This window comes from Desmodus rotundus, chromosome 1 (assembly GCF_022682495.2).
Source record: "Desmodus rotundus isolate HL8 chromosome 1, HLdesRot8A.1, whole genome shotgun sequence".
Classification (NCBI taxonomy): Eukaryota; Metazoa; Chordata; class Mammalia; order Chiroptera; family Phyllostomidae; genus Desmodus; species Desmodus rotundus.
The window spans coordinates 96,585,253-96,607,729 of NC_071387.1; the positions used below are offsets into that span (position 1 = coordinate 96,585,253).

General features: G+C 48.5%; 2 protein-coding genes across 17 annotated transcripts; one reads left to right on the top strand and one right to left on the bottom strand.

Annotated features, from left to right (window-relative positions):
* Positions 1-385: 385 nt before the first annotated feature.
* Positions 386-10,897, top strand: ATXN2L (ataxin 2 like; the record flags this gene model as incomplete). Of its 15 annotated transcripts, none has more annotated exon segments than XM_053927124.1 (22): positions 386-422; positions 624-680; positions 759-830; positions 1,204-1,354; positions 2,173-2,297; positions 3,097-3,188; positions 3,648-3,848; positions 4,705-4,880; positions 5,041-5,151; positions 5,904-6,116; positions 6,205-6,276; positions 6,509-6,579; positions 6,757-7,052; positions 7,134-7,203; positions 7,731-7,877; positions 7,987-8,059; positions 8,153-8,340; positions 8,705-8,834; positions 8,926-9,047; positions 9,211-9,423; positions 9,601-9,844; positions 9,994-10,897. In XM_053927124.1, coding segments are annotated over 22 exon segments (3,016 nt in total), but the record flags the coding sequence as incomplete, so codon positions are not given.
* A 3,203-nt stretch (positions 10,898-14,100) lies between these two features.
* TUFM (Tu translation elongation factor, mitochondrial) lies at positions 14,101-17,680 on the bottom strand. 2 transcript variants are annotated; one of them, XM_024560431.3, is made up of 10 exons: positions 17,533-17,680; positions 17,236-17,430; positions 16,612-16,778; positions 16,243-16,347; positions 15,992-16,156; positions 15,711-15,843; positions 15,499-15,603; positions 15,229-15,380; positions 15,018-15,137; positions 14,101-14,454 (listed from the first exon to the last, which is right to left on the bottom strand). In XM_024560431.3, the coding sequence occupies exons 1-10, from the start codon at positions 17,573-17,575 to the stop codon at positions 14,281-14,283; spliced, it is 1,359 nt and encodes a 452-aa protein (XP_024416199.1). In that variant the 5' UTR covers positions 17,576-17,680; the 3' UTR covers positions 14,101-14,280. The 2 variants fall into 2 exon arrangements, with proteins under 2 accessions (XP_024416199.1, XP_024416201.1); XM_024560433.3 differs by having other exon boundaries at positions 14,454-14,588.
* Positions 17,681-22,477: the final 4,797 nt, after the last annotated feature.

A 22,477-nucleotide genomic window follows, 5' to 3' on the forward strand; every position in this document is an offset into this window, starting at 1 on the left:
GAACGTAACGTGCCTGAGCTTGGTACTCACAAACCTGCACTCCCTGAGCTTCCTCTTTTACATCTGAAATGGGTGATTAGTTATCGAATACTGTATAGCATTGGTCTGTTGGAAGCATGCAGCTCTGGCCCCTTGGAGAAAGTGAGACAATGGTTGTTGATTGAAGTCTGTTTTGCTGGCATTTGGAGGAAATGTGTTTACTGGTTTATAATGCTTATGCCTTTTTCTTCAATAAGGTGAGAGTTTGAAAATCTTGTTGATTAATTGTAGCCTAGATCAGCATTTTCACATGGTATGTGGTTCTAGGATACCAAGTCTTTTGAACTTAATTGTGTAAGGGGAATTGAACAGATTTAAATAACCAGTTTTTTGTTTCCTTTTATAGGGGACAGAGCACAGGAAAGGGACCCCCGCAGTCACCGGTGAGTGCCCACAATGGTACAAAGACTGAAAAGAGATATGTGGGAATATAGGACAGATTAGGTGCAGAAATAGTCAGGTGGGCTCAGAAGGGCAGGGGGCCCAGCACATCATACAAGGTGATCATATGTGGAGTGTGGATATTTAGAAGGAAGGTAAGATGCTGACTGGCTGTTTATTTCTCCCTCCTGTATTACTCACAGGTATTTGAGGGTGTTTACAACAATTCCAGAATGCTGCATTTTCTTACAGCTGTTGTGGTAAGTGGATACTTTGTCTGAGGGATGTACTGCATCTGTTTGCTGGAGACACTCTTCATATTTTTCCCACTTTCCCAGGGCTCCACTTGTGATGTAAAGGTGAAGAATGGCACTACCTACGAAGGTATCTTCAAGACACTGAGCTCAAAGGTCAGTCTATACAAACTAGCTTATTTTTGGAGTTGCATGCAAGGAGTAGGACGGTGAAGTAGGCTCATCGAAGATGTGAATTGTGTGGTATTGGACAACATTGTGGCTATTTCAGCATGTGCTGGTGTAGAGCTGCAAGCAGTGAAAGACATGGGTCTGAAATTTGAGGGCTGGGTACTTTAAAAATGCCTAAAAGTTTAAAATGTAAAAGTTTAATTTGGGGATTTTGGCTAAGTCCTGTGACTGATATCAAGATGTTATATATACATGGTATTGGGAAAAGTTTAGAAAGGGTAAGAGAAAAATAGTCATATTTTTGTCTTCATGTTTGTTGATACTGACCCTTGGGTTTTGGGAAATGGAACTTCTTTAGTTTGAACTGGCAGTAGACGCTGTGCACCGGAAAGCATCTGAGCCAGTAGGTGGTCCTCGTCGGGAAGACATCGTGGACACTATGGTGTTTAAACCAAGTGATGTCATGCTTGTCCATTTCCGAAATGTTGACTTCAATTATGCAACTAAAGGTATTGTGCCAGGCTATTATGTCAGACCCATTCTGTGAGTGGAGAGCGGAGAGCAGTTACATGATGGCTTGATTTACCCCCCTACCCCCATAACCACCCACTTTACCATCTTCCTTCCTGCACACACACACCCTTCCCCCGAGGAAGATGGCTGGATTTTTCTTTTGGGGAATATATCTTGATATTTAAGATAGAGTGGGATAAATTTGGCCTATGTTGTTGTTGTTTTCTTATTTTCATTGTTTTGAACTCCTTGCTGCTTACGAACTTTTTGGGTTTTTTTTTGTTTTTTAATTTATTTTTAGAGAGGGGAAGGAGAAAGGGAGAGAAACATCAATGTGTGGTTGCCTCTCATACGTCCCCCCATTGGGGACCTGGCCTGCTGATTCACAGGCCTGCTCAATCCACTGAGCTACACCAGCCAGGGCTGCTTCTGAACTATTAAGATGAGGGGTTTTTGTTGCTGTTGTGGGGGGGTTGGGGGGGTTAATTGTTTGTTTGTTTTAAGAGAGGGAGAGAGAAACATCAGTTTGTTGTTCCACTTAAGTAATGCATTCATTGGTTGGTTCTTGTATGTGCCCTGACTGGAGATCAAACCTGCAACCTCGGCATATCCTGACAATGCTCTAACCAACTGAGCTACCTGGCCGGGGCTAAGATGAGGGTTTTTATGCTGCACCTGCCTACCCCCTATCCCCAAACCCTGGCATACATAAACTTTTCTTTGCTTCTGACAACTTGTGGGCCGGGAAGAGATGTTTGGGGTAACAGCCTGTGAAATATGATATGACTCCTGATCTTCAACTCTGCCCCCACAGACAAATTCACTGATTCAGCTATTGCCATGAACTCGAAGGTGAATGGGGAGCACAAAGAGAAGGTGCTTCAGCGCTGGGAGGGGGGTGACAGCAACAGCGATGACTACGACCTCGAGTCTGACATGGTACAGTCTTCTCCCCTGAGATCCTGAGAGCTTGGCAGCTCTGCTGCCAGAATGTGGATTATTGACTGACGTCATTCTTGGAACCTAGTTGTTTCTGGGGAGGGGGGAGGAAAATCATTTACTTTTGCCTGTTTGTGACAGTCAGATTCCAAATGGAAAGGTACAGAAAATAATGAAACAAAAATACCTGTTCTCCCACCATCTGTGATTGACAGCTTCAAGTCATTTTTTTTTTTTTCAACTTAACAAAAAGTATAAACAAGAGTGAGTACTGTGTAGGCCCATTTACCTTCCAAAAAACAGCTACTGCTATTGTTTGAATCATTTAGAATTTTTCATGAGTGAATGCATTATTTTGCTATTTAATTTGCACAAGAATTTACTTTCCCTGCCTGTTTTTGAGTGTTTCCTGTTGCTACATAGATCTAGTTCAATGCTTTTTACTATTGTATGCTATTCTACTTACGTACCCATGTATGTATACCTGCCAAATTCTATTTATCTCTTTCCTTACTGTTTTGTGTTTTTTGGCCCTTAGAGTGCCTTACTGAATTTTTAGAACATGTATCCCCATGCACATATACCAGAATTTCTCTGGGATATAAACCTGGAAGTGGGTTTGTTATTGAAAATTTGTTATGGTTCTAGTTGATATTCTCACCAGCTGTGTTCCAGTTTTTCCACTTTCGGTGTGGTCAGATTTTTTTTTTTTTTTTTTAGTTTTTCAGCCTGATGGAGAATGACAGGTCATTGTTGCTTTCCTTGTTGGGTTTTAAAAGTCTCCCTCCTCCCTCCCTAGTCCAACGGATGGGACCCCAATGAAATGTTCAAGTTCAATGAGGAGAACTATGGTGTAAAGACCACCTATGATAGCAGTCTCTCATCTTACACGTGAGTGTCTCGGTACTCTCCATGTGGTGCAGTTGGAGGCGTGGGGTCACCAACAGAAGGGCAAGTCTCTAGATGGAACATAGCTTTTGTTCATGCTTTTCTGGGTGTTCATATTGCCCTGTCTCCACTCCTGTTATGTTTTGTGAACTGCTCTTAAAGGTTTTCTTTTAGCCTTAATTCCAGACCGCTTCATAGGTAGAATTGAGATAACCACTTCATGCTTATCTACTTGTCCATACTTTTCCTTTAGAACTTAAAATGTACTTAAATATATGTTTATATGTGCCCCATATGCAGAGATACCTTGCTGCTCTGCCTGTGACCTGATAGATGCCCATTAAATATATTGTCGTTGAAGGAGTTAAATACCCACATACTTGAGCTTGTGATAGGACTGGTAGAAATGTTTTTCCTTTCCTTGCCTGGCACTGGGGTGGTAATGGTCTCTGGTCCCCTCAGGGTACCTTTAGAGAAGGACAACTCAGAAGAATTTCGTCAGCGGGAGCTGCGTGCAGCCCAGTTGGCTCGGGAGATTGAATCGAGTCCCCAGTATCGCCTACGGATCGCCATGGAAAACGATGATGGACGCACTGAGGAGGAGAAGCACAGTGCAGTCCAGCGGCAGGGTTCAGGACGGGAGAGCCCCAGCTTGGTATCTAGGTAATTGCTGGGGGCAGCCTGGTATATTTGGGGCTCACTGTGTGGGCCAAGGGTTTTGTACACTCTTGTTTAAGCCTCACAGCCATATGAAATGTAGATTAATGAATAGTTATTCCCAACTTTTATTTTGAAAGATAAAAACCTACAGTGGTCGCTCCAGCTGGTGTGGCTCAGTTAGTCGAGTGTCATCTTGTGAATCAAAGGGTCACAGGTTCAATTCCCAGTCAGGACACATGCCTGGGATGCCTGTTTGATACCCCTGGGGCACCTACAGAAGGCAGCCAATCGAGTTTCTCTCACTGCTGTTTCTTCCTCTCTCTGAAATAAAATAATTTTAAAAATTTAAAAAATAAATAAAATCTAGAGTGGTTAAGTGATTTGCCCATAGTAACAAGGCTAAAGTTTATGGATTTAGGAAAAAATTTTGTCTCAGAGTTTTGATGCATATTCGATACATATTCTTTCCCTTTTTTTCTGCATATTCATGCATATGTATGCCTCATTCTTCCCTTTGTGAAAATAAGATCACACTATGTGATGATCTCTATCTTATAAAATATGCATCTTGACCTACAGTGTGATACTACCTTTCTCATAGGTCGGGAGTGGTAGGATTGTGGAGCGCCGGCCTGGTTGGTTTGGTCAGGGTTGACGTAGCATACAGTCCTAAGCCTGTAGCCACGGAACATTAAACCAGGACAGTTCTTCAAGTGAGGTAGTGCAAAAAGCCGGAGCCAAGCAGTGTGTGTGTGTGTGTGTGTGCGTGCGCACGCGTGCACTTTAGAAGAAAGGGCTTTATTTTTCCAAAATGTGTGGGTTTTGTGGCTATTTGATCTCACTTAAACTCTCTCCCCAGGGAGGGAAAGTATATCCCTCTACCACAACGAGTTCGGGAAGGTCCCCGGGGAGGAGTTCGATGCAGTAGTTCTCGAGGTGGCCGGCCTTGCCTTAGCTCTTTGCCACCCCGTGGCCCTCACCATCTTGACAATAGCAGCCCTGGCCCAGGTTCTGAGACACGTGGCATTAATGGAGGTAAGTTATGAAGCAGACTTTTTACTTTTTTAGAGAACAGGAAAGAGTTGGGAAAGATAATTGAATGGTTTTAGATGGGTTGGAAGGATGATGGATTGGTAGTAATATAATAACAGGTACTCTGCATCTTTTTTCCCATCTTAAAAAAAAAAAAAAATAGGCCCTTCCCGCATGTCCCCTAAGGCACCGCGGCCTGTGAGAGGTGCCAAGACTCTGTCTTCACCCAGCAGTAGGCCTTCTGGAGAAGCTTCTGTTCCACCCCCTCCTGCAGGTAAAATTTCAGCAGTGTTACATGAAGAAATGGATAGAAATTTGTAGGGGGATATAAATAACATCAGTTGTTGGAATGCTAGGGTGGGAGACAGGTTCAAGATATGAAAGGTATTTTGAGGGGTTTGGGCTTACAGTTTTTAGGAAAGAATTTTTCAGTTTCCCAATTGCAGAAACCTCAGTGTAGCAATCTATGGGTGTGTCTGGCTGGCAGATGTCTTTGTTTAAATTAGTTGCCAACATTTACAACAGGAGAAATCATAGAAAATTTTCAATTTCTTTTGAAATATAAGAGGTTATGCCAGCACTGACCTGTCTTGCTGCATAGCTCCATTTGGCTGGAACTGAGTCGTGACTGACCCTTTAAGTCTTTCATGGTGCCCATGTAGCCATTTTACCTCCTTGTTACCTGCCTTGCCCTTGTAGGCATTTAGGTTTTTGATCCTATGTATAAAAAAGTGGACAGCCCTGGCTAGTGTTGCTCAGTAGATTGGGTGCTGGCTTGTGAGCTGAAATGCCAGTTCAGTTCCCAGTTGGGGCGCATGCCTAGGTTACAGGCCAGGTGCCTGGTTGGAGGCATGTGAGAGGCAGCCAATGGAGGTGTTTCTCATACATCAATGTTTTCTTTTCTCTCCCTCTCTTTCTCTAGAAATGAATGAATAATATCTTTCTTTAAGAAAAAGTAGATTTTTCTTGGTGTTTTAGTAAGTTTTTGTCCCCATGACGTGTTGACCAGCAGTAACCATTGTACAGCTTTCCCTTTTCTTCCAGTTGGCCGGATGTACCCCCCACGCTCCCCCAAGTCAGCTGCCCCTGCCCCATCCTCAGCTTCCTGTACTGAGCCTCCCATCGGCTCAGCAGTACCAACCTCTTCAGCTTCCATTCCTGTGACATCATCAGTTGTGGACCCTGGAGTAGGCTCCATTTCCCCAGCTTCTCCAAAGATCTCACTGGCCCCCACAGATGGTAAGAGCCAGATGGTCAAGGGCTGTGGACAGTGTGAAGTGTGGTTCTGGGAAGAAAGACCTTCAGGCGTGTCTCTCTTCTTGCTCAGTAAAAGAACTTGCGGTCAAGGACCCTGGGAGAACTCTGGAATCCCAGGAGCTGTCCCGAATGTCTGGGAAAGGTGAGGATTGTTTTGTTCTGCCGAAGTATAATGCCCCTTTGATTAGGAAAGCATTTCAGTTAGGAAAGTTGTTGAAATTCAAAAACAATGTCTGTTAGACCTTTGATCCTAATTTCTCTTACAGGATTCTCAAGAGTTCTTTTTTTGTTTTTTGTCTTGTGGGTTACTGGTGGTATGTAGCCACCTTTAGAAAGGAAATGTATATTTTCTCCTTTTTCACTGTTTCTCATAGTCCCTGGCCTTCAGAATGAACAGAAACGCTTTCAACTGGAAGAACTGAGGAAGTTTGGGGCCCAGTTTAAGGTGAGAGAAGTGTGGGAATGAGCTACGATGTTAATAGGATGGAGGTGGAATGGGTGTGGGGAGCTTACGGGAGAGGCGCAGGACTAGGTGCGATACAAGAGATGAGAGCAAGGGTGGAAGAAAGCAGCAGGGCCTCCGGTCTGGACCAGTGTTGTATGTGTGTCTCTCTTCTTCCAGCTTCAGCCCAGTAGCTCTCCTGAGACTGGCTTGGATCCTTTTCCTCCCCGGATCTTAAAGGAGGAGGCCAAAGGGAAAGAGAAGGAAGTTGATGGTCTCTTGACTTCAGAGCCCATGGGGTCCCCGGTCTCCTCCAAGACAGAGTCCATATTGGATAAGGAGGACAAACCACCCCTACCTCCAGCAGGAGGCACTGAGGGGCCAGATCAGCCCCCAACACCTTGCCCAAGCCAAACCGGCAGCCCCCCAGTGGGCCTCATCAAGGGAGATGACAAGGATGAGGGCCCTGTTGCTGAGTGAGTGAAATAGGGGGCTGGGTGGGTGTCGGATGATGGAGGGGCAGGCCATGAGGATTTACTTCCATTTTTTTCTCATAGACAAGTAAAGAAGTCAACATTGAATCCCAATGCCAAGGAGTTCAATCCCGCAAAGCCTCTGCTGTCTGTGGTGAGATGGGGTAACATTTTCCATAAAGGAGACTTGGGAATGGGATAACAACACTGGAGGAGGGGAGCACTTGATGTCGGGCAGTGAGAGGAGACGTGAAAGTGTGTAGGGATGGCAGCAGTTGAGCTGGTTTGGGGAAAACAGACACACTTCAGGGCTAGGTGGTACAGAGTATCATGATGTGTCAGACAGATGTTTACGGGTTTCTCTCTAACACTTAGCATCTGGCTTGGGGAGTTTCTGAGTGTAGTAGTTACGAGCATAGGCTTCATTTCGGCCCACTGACTTGGCTTACACCCCTGTATTTATTATAAGCTGTTTAACCTGTTTGCCTCAGTTTTGTTGCCTATAATTTGAGTGTGTCTATCTCTTAGGGTTCATTGTGAGGCTTAAGCAAGATAAAGTGTAGAATGTGTTTGGCACATAACACTGCCTCCGCAAATGATGTCGTTATATAGGCAATGGTGGGTGCTGTGGGAGACAGAAAAATTAAGAGATTTTGTAATGTCCTCCCTTGTGTCTTACAGAATAAATCCACCAGTACTCCAACCTCTCCGGGGCCCCGGACTCATTCTACACCCTCTATCCCGGTGCTGACAGCAGGCCAGAGTGGGCTGTATAGCCCCCAGTACATTTCCTACATACCTCAGATCCACATGGGACCAGCTGTTCAGGTACGAGAAGAGACTAGATGGCCCAGGGTAAGAGGTTTGGTCGGGTTGGCTGAGGGAACCTTGCATTTGTAAGCAAGTCATTCAGCCTCATCTGTGTTCTTGTTCCTAGGCACCTCAGATGTATCCATATCCTGTATCCAACTCAGTGCCTGGACAGCAGGGCAAGTACCGGGGAGCAAAAGGTGAGCAGGGTGGGGAGGGGCAGTCAGTGGGGCTGCCCATTGCCTCCTGGCAGATGGAGCTTGAGCTCTGCACTATTTTCCCCCCACTCCCAGGTTCCCTGCCCCCCCAGCGCTCGGACCAACACCAGCCAGCCTCAGCCCCTCCAATGATGCAGGCCGCCGCTGCTGCTGGCCCACCTCTGGTGGCTGCCACACCTTATTCTTCCTACATCCCCTACAACCCACAGCAGTTCCCAGGCCAGCCTGCCATGATGCAGCCCATGGCCCACTACCCCTCACAGGTGACTGAGGTACAGGAGGAGGGACGTGGGGGTACAGAGGCCCTGCTAGAGATCCTGTGTTCACCTCCCCGACTCAAAGGAGCTGGGTGAGAGAGGCAGGCAGTGTTCTGGGTTGTGGTGTCAGGTTTATGCTTCAATCCTCTCTCTGGTAGGACCTGTTGCAAGGCACTTAAACACTCAAGCCATAGTCGTCATCGTGTCGTCAAATCCCCCCCCCCCCCCCCAAATTAAATCAAGCGTTGATAAAATAGTGTAGTTAGGTTATTGTGAATGTTTGGCAAGGTAGTCATAACAACGTGACAGGGCAGGGGTACACCTTCCACGTCCTATACTGTGCTGACCATTTCTCTCCTTGCTGTTGCAGCCGGTGTTTGCCCCCATGCTTCAGAGCAATCCGCGCATGCTGACATCAGGCAGCCATCCCCAGGCCATTGTGTCATCCTCTACCCCTCAGTACCCTTCTGCAGAGCAGCCCACGCCCCAAGCCCTTTATGGTGAGTTCTGCCGGACCCTCCCCCTCCTGGCTGTGCTTCTCCGTCCCCTCCAGTGTGCTCAGCACTGATTTTTCTCTCCTTCCTACTGTAGCCACTGTTCACCAGTCCTATCCACACCATGCCACACAGCTCCATGCCCACCAGCCACAGCCGGCCACCACGCCTACTGGGAGCCAGCCACAGTCCCAGCATGCGGCCCCCAGTCCTGTCCAGGTGCCTACCATGGGGGATCTGAGTGGTTGGGGTAGGGATATGTGGCTAAAAGAAAGGAGTAGAGCTTGGGATATTTCCCCAGCAGGGAGGATTAGGCCAGTGAGTAGAAGGCCTGGGTACCAGAGGAGTGGGTGGCACTGACCCTTCCCCTCCCCCCTGACAGCACCAGGCAGGGCAGGCCCCACACCTGGGCAGTGGACAGCCACAGCAGAATCTGTACCACCCAGGGGCCTTGACAGGCACGCCGCCTTCTCTGCCACCGGGACCTTCTGCCCAGTCCCCTCAGAGCAGCTTCCCCCAACCAGCCGCTGTGTATGCCATCCATGCCCACCAGCAGCTGCCCCACGGCTTCACCAACATGGCCCATGTTACCCAGGTAAGAGCCCAGGGAACCTGCTTCGTTTGGGTCTGTTCTGCCATAAGAACCTGAGCCATGAGGCTATCCCATTCCTGCGTTCCCAGTACTGCCTTTACGTAGTGTTCCTGACACTAGGATTCTCGGCACCTGTGTCAAGCTTCTGTGGTGCTCCTGGCTACTTTCTGTTTTCTGCAGGCCCATGTCCAAACTGGAATCACAGCAGCCCCGCCCCCTCACCCTGGGGCTCCCCACCCGCCCCAGGTGATGCTGCTGCACCCACCCCAGAGCCATGGGGGTCCCCCCCAAGGCGCAGTGCCCCAGAGTGGGGTGCCTGCACTCTCAGCTTCCACACCCTCACCCTACCCCTACATCGGACACCCCCAAGGTGAGCAGCCTGGCCAGGCGCCTGGATTTCCAGGAGGAGCCGATGACAGGATTCGTGAGTTCTCGTTAGCTGGGGGAATTTGGCATGGAAGAGCTGATGGGCTGCAGGTGGGGCAGGATGCACGGGTTCTGGGTGGGGAGTGAGGGGTCTTGGAGGCAGGGCTGTCCCACAGGGCGCCCGCCGACCTGCACCTGTCTGTGAAGTATGTAGGGTGGGCAGAAGCCACAGTCGCCGCCGCCAGGGGCTTGCTCCTGGCTCTGTCCTTTGCTTCCCTCCGTCCTCGCTCAGTTGTGATCCAGCAGCCCCCCTCCCCACTGCCTCCCCAGCTCTCAGTGACCCCGACTGTCTCCTGACTTAGCCGAGGTAAGGTCAGCGCAGCAGACAGGGCCAGGCTGGGGTGTGGGGGGCTGAGCTGGGCACACAAGTAAGGGCTCTGGCTCACTGGGAAACAGTGTTTGATCTGTGCTTCTGACAGCCCCATGAGACACCTTGAGGAGGCCGCTCCTACCCAAACACTCCCCCCACACCCCACACTGGACGGCATTGGATGAAGGGACAGCTGCTTGGGTTCTAATGCTCCTGCTCTCTTCTCTTTCCCCTCCAACCAGTTCAATCTCATCCCTCCCAGCAGCTCCCCTTCCACCCCCCGGGGAACTGAAGATTGTCCTGGCCGCGACCTGAGACCTCCATGAGTGGAGGGAAGAGTGATCTATGTCTCTTCCCCCAGCAGCTCGGACCAGTCCCAGCCCCCCAATCTCCCCTTTCCCCTGGGGGAGCTGGGGGATTCCTGCCAAGCACCTTGAATGGGAGAGGCCTCAAAGTGGGTGGGCCAGGGTCCAGCGGGGGTGGGGGGTTCCTACTCTGCCCCTGCCCATCCCCACCCCATCTTGCCCTCCCATTCTCTTACCCCTGCTGGAGACAAAAGATCTTTTATTTTCTATTATTTATAATGTCAGACTTGGGCCCCATGTTCTTCTTCCCCATTAACTTGAGTGACCTGTGTGAGAGACAGCTACCCCACAAGGATGGTTGGACAAGGACTTTTACTTTTTATTACATAAAAATATTTAAAAAATTAAAAAAAAATAAAATTTTAAACTAACTTAACCTGCCTCTAGTTTTCTCTTTGGAGAATAGAGTGAGACTGTGTTGGGTTGGCCAAAAAGTCTCTTCACTTTTTTCTGTAAAATAAGACATCTTCCATTTACTCTTAATTTTATTGATTTGGGTATTCTGTCAGCTATCATGTGGTATAACATTGATTGCTCTCAGTTAATGCCTCAGTTTGTCAGCCTCAGCTGATCTACCCCACCACGGAGCATCATCCAGCACAAAACCTCGCAAACCACTTTTGACACAGTCACGGCACCCTCTTCATACACTGCACCAGTCTTTTTATGTGTTTCAGTTGCGTTTTTACCTTTCTTGAAATAATGTTGCTTATTTTCTTCCATCTTCAATATTGAAATGGCCACACAAAAATTCACCAATTTTGATGTTTTTAAATTCACACTGTCACAATCTAACAAAATTGTTTCAAGTGAAGTTAAAGACAAGCACTAGAATTATCGAGGAAATCCAAATGAAGTTTGGCCAACCTGAAACGGATGTAGACTGAAGGGGCCCCATGGCCTCCACAAACCTTGGCTGGGGCATGGGGAAGAGCAAATGGTAGGATTAAGTACTTTGCATTGTAACGGCAACTTAGTAGCTAGTTTAATAGCTGTGCTACTTACTGCCTTGGTTGGGACAAGGTAGACATCATTTTCAGACTGTTATCCTGACTTGATGACATAGCTGGTTCCCCCCTGGATCAGAGTCATTCTTGCCCCGAGGGGATGGCAGCCAGGAGAATGTAAACTACAGAAAACTGGCAAATGTAACTCGTACAGGGCAATGAGGTCACGCAGGAGGCGCCGAGTCAAGATTTAAACTAGGGTGAGCAGCCATTCGAAGTGAGGAGGAAGAGCGGTGATGCAGCTGATAGTGAAGATAAGAGCCATGCTGGCTATAGACGCTGGTCAGCCATGGACTAACATGGACTAATACGACAGCCAGCATGCTGCTTTGATCATGTCGACTCTAGCGGACTCCGAAGGTTGCCTTTGCAGGATGCCCTGCAAATCCTGCAAATCCTGACTCTATCTGGACACTTGGGACTGTGCCTTTCCTGAGTCTCACCACGATCTGGTGTAACACAGCACGTGCTTGCCTGGACTATCACGTGGAGGCTGAGGACAACATAACCCAGATCCTGAAGAGAGGTGCCGCATGAGAAGGGGGACTTTGGTATCTTCCAGCCGGGCTGAAGAACTGTTTGCACAGCCAGCTTAAGAATATGGGCAATTACTGGGTTTGCTTTTTGGGGATCAAGGGAAGTGCTGGGTCTCATGGGAAAGAAGGGCTCCAAGCTGATGTATCCCCAACCCAACCACCTCCCCCTCCCCCACCCCTGGAGGTTGGAATGCTGTTAATAAAGACCTGTTTCTCCCAATACTAACTGCTGGGTCATACACCAAGGCACCACAACGGGTCCATCTGTTCGGTCTTAATTAAATGTATGATGTGGTTCCCGAGACAGGGTCGGTACGGCAGGACAGCCTAGGGTTCTGCCCTTCTGGCTCTGACTGCCACACAGACCCGCCAACCTCCTAGTTACTGTTTTCTCACCTCAGACTCGGTCCTAATTGTTTATCCCTTTTAAACTGAAATACTTTAGTGTGTATGGCCCCTGGAAACAAAGGCCTATGGGTGAGGCCTGTAAAAATGAAGTGGAAGAAGTTGAGGAGCCAGGTTTAGGGGAGTCAGAGTTTAGAAACTAGAGTTTGTGGGCAGGACAAGAGCCAAGCATGGGATGTAGAAAAGACTTCAGAGGTTTTGGGGTTTTCTTTTTAAGGCAGCAATGGGAATTCTTACTCTGACCTTGGGTTTTCTTACCTGTTTTGAAATGGAGATTTCACCCTTAGCAGGGGAATGTCAGCCAGAACTAAAGCCAGAGAAAATTGGCTGGGTGGGAAAGGAAGAATGAAGCTTAGATATTGGGAAAGAATTCCCAGGGTGTGAGGATCTGAAACCTGGTGGGTAAGCATGGGGTTGGGGGATGGAGGGGAGGTGTATCAGAGAGGTAAATGAAAAAGGATTGTAGCAGCTGATCATCTGCTAAAGATAGGCAGTTCTGCAGTCCCAAATTAAAGAGCTCTCTAGGGGATGTCAGTTGGGGTAGGCGGCAGTGATGGAAGAAGCAGAAAAATCTTCAACTGGGCTGAAGATGTTTGAAGTGCAGATGAAGAGATAGGTCTCCTACTGTGAGTGATTTAACTGCAGGTGTTATTGCGTAGTCCTTTTGATGCTTTACGGAAGAACTGCAGACTCGTTTTGACTTAACTGCTAAGAGCAGAAATCTCAAAAGAGTTGGAAGGGAACTATACTCCATCCAGTCAGGAATCCCTGTGAAAACTTTCAGCTGCTTCTTGGACACTGAAGGTAAAAAACAAGTAGACCTGCCCTAAGTAAATTTCTCCTTCCCTTGAGCCTCTCACATGTTTATCTCTTCTCTGGAGTCATCGGGTTCTGAGTTTCTCCAAACAGCTTTCACATTGGAGAGCCTCCCCTCTCAGGGATGCTTGTCAGTATGATATCTAGGATATACTCATTTGTCGGGCCCAAATTTGAAACATGTGCCCATTAGTCCCTCCTGAATATTACCTTTTTTGTTTCAAGTTAGCATCCTCGTCAGTCAATTCAAGTTTTTAAAAATCTACTCAGCATTTTATTCTCTCCATGTCTGATAAAATCTCAAATGTTGAAAGTGAAACCATTCTGCAACTTCTCAGGCCTGTTTGGAATTAATGACAGTGGTAATAACCCATCACGCACAGATTATGTGTTAACCCAGTGCCTCTTAGGTGCAGGGTGCTGGTTCCATAGGTAAGATACAATTCCCAGTACCAGGGCTTACACAAGGATAGCTAAACACGAAATGCCTAGTAACCACTCCAGGAGATGAGCTGAGCCAGTGCTGGCTCCAAGTGAGAAATCCTTTCACGCTATCTCCCAGAAGGGTATCCAGCAACATCCTTCTGTAGCATACAAAGCTCACTAGATTAGCTTTCAACACTCTGGCTTCTCCCAAGTTGCTACAGCAGTGCTGACAGCTTTAAAAAGAGGAGTTTTCCCAGCCTCTACCATAGAGATGAACTCCTGAGGCTAGAGAGCTCAGTAAAAATGGCTCCAGAGTACCTTCTGGGCTTCTGCTCCCTTTTTATACTCCCTCATCCTTCCAATTTACACAAAGGACACAAGATCCAGGATGGCTTACTATTCACAAAACAGTTTATTGACCTACCTCACCAGGCAGGCCACGGGAAAGTCTCAGTCTAGCTGCAACTCTGCTGGGTTGCAGCCTATGCCCTGGGAAGGGAGTCTCAGAAGCAGGACAGAACACTGGCCAGCACAGCCCTGAACATACAAGCCTGAGCAGAGGTCCAGACTCAACTCCACTTTATGTTCTTGTCCTCCTCAGTCATGGCCGGCGTGTCAGTGACGAGGCCAGTGCCAATGGTCCGGTTGCCATCTCGCAGAGTAAAACGCTGGCCTTTTTCTAAGATCATTGGCTGCCGCAAGATTAGGCTAAGCTTCAGGTCCTCCCCAGGCATAGCAAGCTCCTGGAGGGGGCAGAAACGGATCATGCATGGCCTCCAGGGTGCCTTCATTCCAACTGTTGGCTGGCTATCAAGGTGAAAGATTATGGGAAAATGCAGCAGGATGATTATTCTTTCTGGGGACAGCTTCATCCCAGCTGTCAGGCAGATGCAAACAGGATATGCAAAGGCAAAAAAAGGACCAATGATCAGTGTTCCCCTACAGTTCATTCTTGAAGAGAAATGTTGAGGCAGTTTTGGGTTATGCAGGTTTCTTAGTCACTGACCTCTCTAAGCCCAATGCACAGTGAAACTCTTAAGAAGAAATACCCTTTTCTGGGAAGTCTTTTTGGGTAAATGCTAATATAGATAAGTTTTTAATCTACTTCAGCCTAGGGAATACTGGATGAGGGTGAGGACTCACTCCCCCTAAAACCACTGGTCCAGGCCCCTCATCATTAGTTCTTCTACATCAGCAAGCCTCTCTTCACCCAAGGAAAAGTCACCCACATTGTCACATACACCTTTAGAACTGTAAGTAAGACAGACCTGATATGCACAGTGCTCCTTCACATCCCTATACCCACCTTCCCTGGAGGCAAGATGACACGGCAGGCCATGTCCCAAGTCAGGGAGAACATGACAGGCATGAAGTGGGATACAAAGGGCTTGTGGCGGCCACCTTCCTCTTTGCTGAGGATGTAAACCTGGAAGACAGAGCAAGTGGCTAGAAACACTGCCTCTCTAGGGGACAGTTTGTCACAGTCAGCCCTGCCAACCATCACCTGGAGCCCTCACCTGTGCCTCCACCTTCTGGTGGGGATGGATGGAACCTGGTTTGGCCATAACCAGGCCACGTCTCAGGTCTTCCCGCTTTAAGCCTCGAACCAGGGCCCCAAGATTATCACCTGCCTCTGCCCTCTCCAGGCTCTTGTGGAACATTTCAATGCCTAGGAGGAAGAAGAGACAAGGGAGGATGGTCTGGGGCAGAGGAAAGACACGAGGGACCTGCAAGGGGAATGGTCACCCTGGAGCCAGTCCCTGGGTCTCAAGGCTTTCTTCCTATACCTGTCACCACAGTGCGAATGTTCTTGTTATGTCCCAGGAACTCACACTCATCTCCCTTCTTCAAAATGCCACGTTCTAGCGTACCTGTCACCACAGTGCCCCGGCCTGTGAAGGAACAAGTCAGGACATCAGGGACTGTGGCTCACCCAGGCTCTTGATTGGGGGAGGTTGGCGGGGGGGGGGGGGGCAATGAAAATGAACACAGTCCTCACCAGGGATAGAGTAAACTGACTCTACAGGCAGCAGGAAAGGCTTCTCCAGATCCCGGATGGGCACCGGGATGTGAGTGTCCACAGCATCCAGCAGCTTCTGCACAGACTTCAGGCCAAGCTCAGGGTCCCGTTGCTGGGGTGGTAGGGGGTGGGGAAATGAGAGGGTTCTGAAATGCCCATTCTGCTTAACAAGAACCACTCCCCAGACTCAGAGCACAGCTCTGGATGCCTATCCAGCCCCATCCTCTACCACAGCAGCCTCTGCCTGACCCTGCCTTCACCTCAAGGGCACAGAGGGCAGAGCCTACGATGACTGGGGTCTCCTCCCCTTTGTAGCCAAACTCAGTGAGCAGTTCCCGGACTTCCAGCTCGACTAGATCCACCATCTCAGAGTCCTGGACGGCATCTGCCTTGTTCACATACACCACAACATGCTCTACTCCAATCTGTAGATGGGAAAGAGGGAGATGGTGTCCTAACTGGCTCAACACCCCACTCTTCCTCTTCCCACTCCTACCCAGGCTCTGCATACCTGTTTGGCCAGTAATAAGTGCTCTCGGGTCTGGGGCATGGGGCCATCATTGGCTGCCACCACCAGGATGCAGCCGTCAAGGGGGGCAGTGCCTGTGATCATATTCTGGGTAGGGGAGGAAAGAATACACTCAGCCTATTTCAGTGACCTCCTCAGATCCACATCCATTTACACATGCACAACAGTGAGGAACTGAGGCTCACCTTTCTCTGCCATCTCCTCACCACCCACTTTAAGGGGCCATGCCCATAAATCCACGCTCTCAAACCTCCATGTCTTGAGTATCAAACTCCTCCCCACAAGCCTAACATTTCTTCTGACAGGAGGCAGCTCCTGGCCCTGTCCCCTGTGACACCCTCACCTTCTCACCTTAACATAATCTGCGTGACCTGGGCAGTCTGTGTGGGCATAGTGGCGGGCAGCAGTGCTATATTCCACATGAGCTGCATTGATGGTGATGCCACGGGCTCGCTCCTCCGGGGCATTGTCAATCTCCTCATACTTCTTATACTTGGCCCCACCTCCCTCGGCTAAAACTAACGGGAGAGGGAGAGAAAAGAACACAGCTCTCAGCTCAAGTTCCCTAGATAGAGGCAGGACTCAGGCCACGCCCCTAAGACACTCCCACTGAAACAAAGGACAACCTGGGAGGATGACCCCTCCCTCAATTCCTCCAGCAGAGATAACCACTGAGAAAGAAATGCTAGAGCCTCAAGGATATGCTCAGCGACTTTTTAGGGTAAAGCCTCTGCTTACAGGGCAGTTCCTACAGCTAGAGGGAGGCCATTCAGGGTCCTCCAGTTTATGCATCACAAAGTTCTTCATGTTCAGAGGAAGTCTGTTTCCTGCATCTTTCAATCCACCGACCACTGGAGTTCTGGCTCCTGGAACTAAACACCTCCCAGCAGCCACTCTGCTGACCCCACCTCCATGGCTCCTGGTCCCGCCTGCAAAGCTAGCGTTGCCAGATGCCCCCAATGCAACCCCGCTTACTTTTCGTGATGGCTGCGGTCAGTGTGGTCTTGCCGTGGTCCACATGGCCGATGGTACCCACATTCACATGGGGCTTGTCGCGCACATAGGTCTTCTTGGCCTCCACGGCCAGGCCACGGCACAAGAGGGTCTGTGCCGGGGCCTTCAGCGGCTGTAACAAGCCCTGCAGTAGTGGGGTCGAACCGGAGCCGAGACCTGCGGGGTAGAGGCAGGGAGTCACGGCGGGGGTCCAAGCCCGGCCACTCCAGGAGACTCCCACGTGTCCCTGTACCGCTATCAGCCTCCCCGCCCCCTCACCGCTGAAGAGGGGTGTCGCGCGCAGCAGGGTGGCGGCCGCCATTATGGTTGTATTCACTCCCCCAGTACCGGGTACCGGCGAACAGATGCCCGCGCGTGCTGCGAGAGGGCAATTGCGACTGGCAGCCACTTCCGGCGGAAGTGAGGACGGGAGGGCAAATCCGGGCTCCTCTAGCCACCAATTTCTATGGCCATCCCCGCCAACTTCCGGAAGACATCAAGAAAGGTAAACGCTGTTCTCGGAGGCGGGGCCGGATGGAGGTTTCCACAGCCCCTCGGGCCTCGCGGCAGGAAGGGGGGGTCACGCACTTCTCTCCGGCGGTGCCAGGGGCGTTGTGGGATGTCCCATAATGCACCGGTGCCCCGAAGACTCCCGGACTCCCTCAGCTGTTCCCAGAGCGTCATGTTAGCCGAGGAATTAGGTAGGGTTTAGGCCGGGTGCGGAGGGAGCGTCCCGACCTCCACTAGGCAGAGGCGGCCTCCGCGCGGACTGCTTTGGAACGTCCAAGTCCCGAGCCCCTGGGAGTCCGACCCAGACCCACTGCGCGTGTCTGACGAGAGATCTGGCGGCTTTTATACCACAGCGGGAAGTAGGACGAGGTCCTGCAGCCAGGCTGAGGAAGAAGATCCCGGGCGCCTTTCGGGGGTGGGGTTCAAGTGCGACCCATCGTCTCTGTGGAGCCTTTGTTTTTTTATCTGTAAAAAGGGATTATAGTAGTAATATTTACTACATAGAAAAAATCCTGATATCCTGCTCTGAAAGTAAATGTGCAGGGTAGGAGCTAGGAGGGGGTCCCGGGGACCTCCAGGTCGCAAAGTCCTTAACCCTCAAATACCCACCCTGTTTGTTCACAACCTCCTGGGACAGACAAAGCTTTGCTGTCTACCCACGTCGCACCTCAGCAGTAAAAATAATTTCCTTGTTCTTTTCCCCACCCACCCAATTTTACTGATGACACCAAAGGTGAGGGACCAGCCTCAGACACCTTTAAGAGCAGCCTAAGTCTTTCTTGTCCTCAGCACAGAAGATAGGGCTGGGCACCCAGTAAGTGCTCAGCAGATGTCTGTTGACTGAATGAAAAGTGCAAGGACAGTATATAACCTTTAACTTTCATTTCCATCATTTCATCACCTTGGGATGATGATAGCAGCTGCTTAGTTAATCCTGGTTAATGTTTCCAAAATTCATCAGATCCTAGGATTCAACTGACTTGACTATGTGTGTTTTTTTTAGAGACAGGGGAGTGGAGGGAGAAAGAGAGGGAGAGAAACATCCACACGTGAGAGATACATCCATCAGTTGCCTCTCACACTCCACCAAGTGGGGGGACCTCGCCCACAACTCGGGCATGTGCCCTGACTGGGAATCCAGCGGGTGACCTTTCCATTGGCAGGCCGGCCCTCAATCCACTGCGCCTCGCCAGCCAGGGAGACTAACTATGTTTGTTTAAAATAGATTCCCCCCTTAGAAATTATGATCTGGTAGGGTCTGGCCACAGGCAGAGAAAGCATATTTATTACACACAACATACGCACCTCCTTAAGCTCAGAGGAGAGGGGGACATAATAAACTAGAGCTTTTTATGGATCAGGCATCGGGCAAATGCTTCATATTGCTTCACAGTCAGTGCTCCCCATGTTACCCTGTGTGGTACGAACTGGTATTTTCCCCATTTTACAGGCGAGCAAACAGCATCAGAGTGATTAAGGAACTCAACACAATTAAACTTCAAAAAAATGTGCACTTTACTGCACTGTACTGTAATATAAGTCATTTTACTGCTCAGATAAAATGAGGAACTGGCTCAGACTTCTGGCCTATTGGTCCTTCCAGCCTGTCAGCTCTGCTTAGAAAGGGGCTAATACAGTATAAAAGGGTGTTTTTTTTACCCCTCAGTCACTCCACTCCTGGAAATTTATCCTGTGACATTATTGGCCACTAGTTTTGGGGAGTGATAAACTTTCTTCTTTTTTTCTTAAGATTTTATTCATTTATTTTGAGAGAGAAGGGAAGGGAGGGAGAAAGAGAGGGAGAAAAATATCAATGTGTGGTTGGTTGCCTCTCACTCGCGCTCCCAAGTGGGGACCCGGCCTGCAACCCAGGCATGTGTGCTGACTGGGAATCCAACCAGCGACCCTTTGGTTCACATGCTGGCTGGCACTCAATCCACTGAGCCACACCAGCCAGGGCTAAATTTTCTTCTTAAGGAAATTTAAAACTTTCAATTTCAGTGGTGGTGTATTAATTTTAGTGTGTACTACCTTAAAAAAAAAGACGCATAAGTAGATACTGTAAAATATGAAACAGTTTAAAAACAATATTTGGTAGATGATATGGGTCATACGAATATATGACAAATTTGGGGGAAGATGGCACATCAATAACTGAAACTTGAGAAAGAGCTCAGAAAAGTCGGAGAAAAGTTTTTATAGAGCTGTTGACGCAGCATCCTCTGAAATAGTCAGGAGTCTTGATTTACAGGTGACAGAATTTACATTGGCTGATTTAAACAGAGTGAGGGTTCGTTTTAGGGTATTAGGCAACTTACAGAATTATGGGATGGGATGGAGAAATAGCTCCCAAGCCACAGAACTGATTTGACCTGATAAGAAAACTGCTGCTCCTGCCATTGCCACCAAACACTAAATACCAAGACTTCGACTTGTCTGCGACAGCTACTGCTGGTGGCACTGAAGCCACTGCTGCATCAATAAAGGGACCTTCTCTTCCCCTTGCCCCAAAGCCTGGCATATTCAAAGTCTTACATGCATGTGTCTGGAGAAACCTAGACCATCATATGTCAGTGTTTTGCGTATTGGAGGAAGGTCGGAGATGTGCTCTGGCTTTGATGTTTGGGGGCAGCACTGACGGCAGGGAATTTCCCCTGGTGCTCGGCCATGTCTATCACCACACGGTCAACAACACAGTGAAAGAGTGGAAGGAACACAGATGTCCAGTGGATATGGTAGCATGAATTTTGGCAGAGCCACTAGATGAAATATTAGTGGGATGGATTCAGGTTTGCAGAGAAGGGGAGCCAACCACCTGTAAAAATGCTGTGAGCAGTGTTACATGAAGAGGAAGGCTCACTACTACTGTAGAAAAAGGGCATGTATGCAAGATGGGGGTGGGGACAAGGGAAGTCGAAAGCAATTGTGACTTTAGAAAGCTGTAAGTTTGCTTGGAGAAGGGAGAGATTTTTCTCTCAAACATTTATTTTATGTGATTACTGTAAAAAAAAAAAAGTTCTTTATGCAGAAGCTTGAACTCATTCAAAAATATGCTTTTGAAATCACATAGCCTTCCAGGTCTCCTAGCAGTCCCTTCATTCTGCTGTGTGGCAGACTACTCTGAGCCCCTGCTTAATAGCCGTTGTCCATCCTCCTACAGGCAGGGCTCTGATTTTACTCAGGATGGCCCTTTTCCCACTCCAGGAATAAACCCTGACAAGTCTAATCCGCTTCTGGTGGTCCTGTTCTCTTTGCCAGGAGGTTTGTTTCCAACCAGGTGTGACTCCTTTGAGGCCGATGATTAGTAAGAGATGGGGGGGGGCTTCCAAGAAAGTGTCCCTTACTCTTAAGAAGGAAACACCAAAGAAATGGACCTCCTTTTGACTCTGAATGTTCCTGGGTCTGGATGGGAAGCTTAGAACTACTATGTTCATCTTGCTTCCAGGCAATAATGCAGCCAAAATCCAGAAGAGAACAAAGTGAAGAGGATCTTAGAAGGCTGGACTCATTGTGGTGTGTAATGACAGTGTCCTTATTGTTTAAGCCAGATTGTGTCAGAGTTGTCTGTTATTTGCAGCCAAATACATCCTAACAGGTACCCTGTCTTCCAGTGCTTGGTACCCTGAGACATAGTTCTTGGTTTCACTTGTTTGAGACTGAGTGACTTGAGTAGGGCCAGGACTGGGCTTCCTTTATCTTTACATCCTCTGTGCCCGACCACTGTAGGCCTCTGTGAATGTTTGCCTTAAATTAATAAACCTTCCAAACTGAAAGGTGCCTCTGTGTGGTGCCCCCGACTTAACACGTCTAGAATAGGATTCTCAGCTCTCTGCCACACTCTTCTTACACATCTAGTAAATGGCATCACCATTTACCCTTCCCCTCACTCCACCCCTAACCCAGCAGTCAGTCCTGTTGGTTCTCTCTCCAAAGTATATCCTGAATGTGACCCCTTCTCTCTCTACTGTGGACACTGTGGTTCAATCTGGAATCGTCTCTTATCTAGGTTACCTCACAGATTCTCCAGTGGGCCTCCCAGCTTCCACTCTTATTCTCAATAGCTGTCAAATCCATCTTCCACACAGTAGCCACATCAGTCTTTAAAATTTGGTTAAGAAATTAATGCCCTCTCAATGACTTACTGTGAAATGTAGTATAAAAGCCAAACCCTTCATTGAAGTGGGTAGATTGTATGGCAGGTAAATTATATGTCAATAAAGCTGTTATTAAAAAATCCAAACTCCTGTGGCCCACAAGACCTGCATGATCTGGCCCCTGCCTACCTCCTTGACCCCATCTAGTATCATTTTCCCCTCCCTCCCTCCCAGCCATACCAGCCATCCTTCTGTTCTGCAGACATATGCAATTGTTTCTACCTCAGTGTCTGTGATGTTTTTCCTTGTAGCTCTCCCTGTAGTGCATTCTTACTCCTTATTCAGGTCCCACCTCAAATGTCACCTCTTCTATCTAAAGTAGCTCAGGTCACCCTGTTGTCAATTCCCCCCTTTGATTTTCTTCATACTACCTCAATATTCAAAATTACAAAGTTTGCTTGGTTTTTTTCTCTCTCACCAGCTCATGGCAATAAGAGCTTATTTTTTATTCTAAGAACAGTGCCTAACAGGTGAAGAAATATTTGTTGAAGGAATTATGTGTTGAATCATTTCAGTTGAGCCTTTGTGTCGGGCTTGTAAAGTTTCCAGATGTTTTCAAT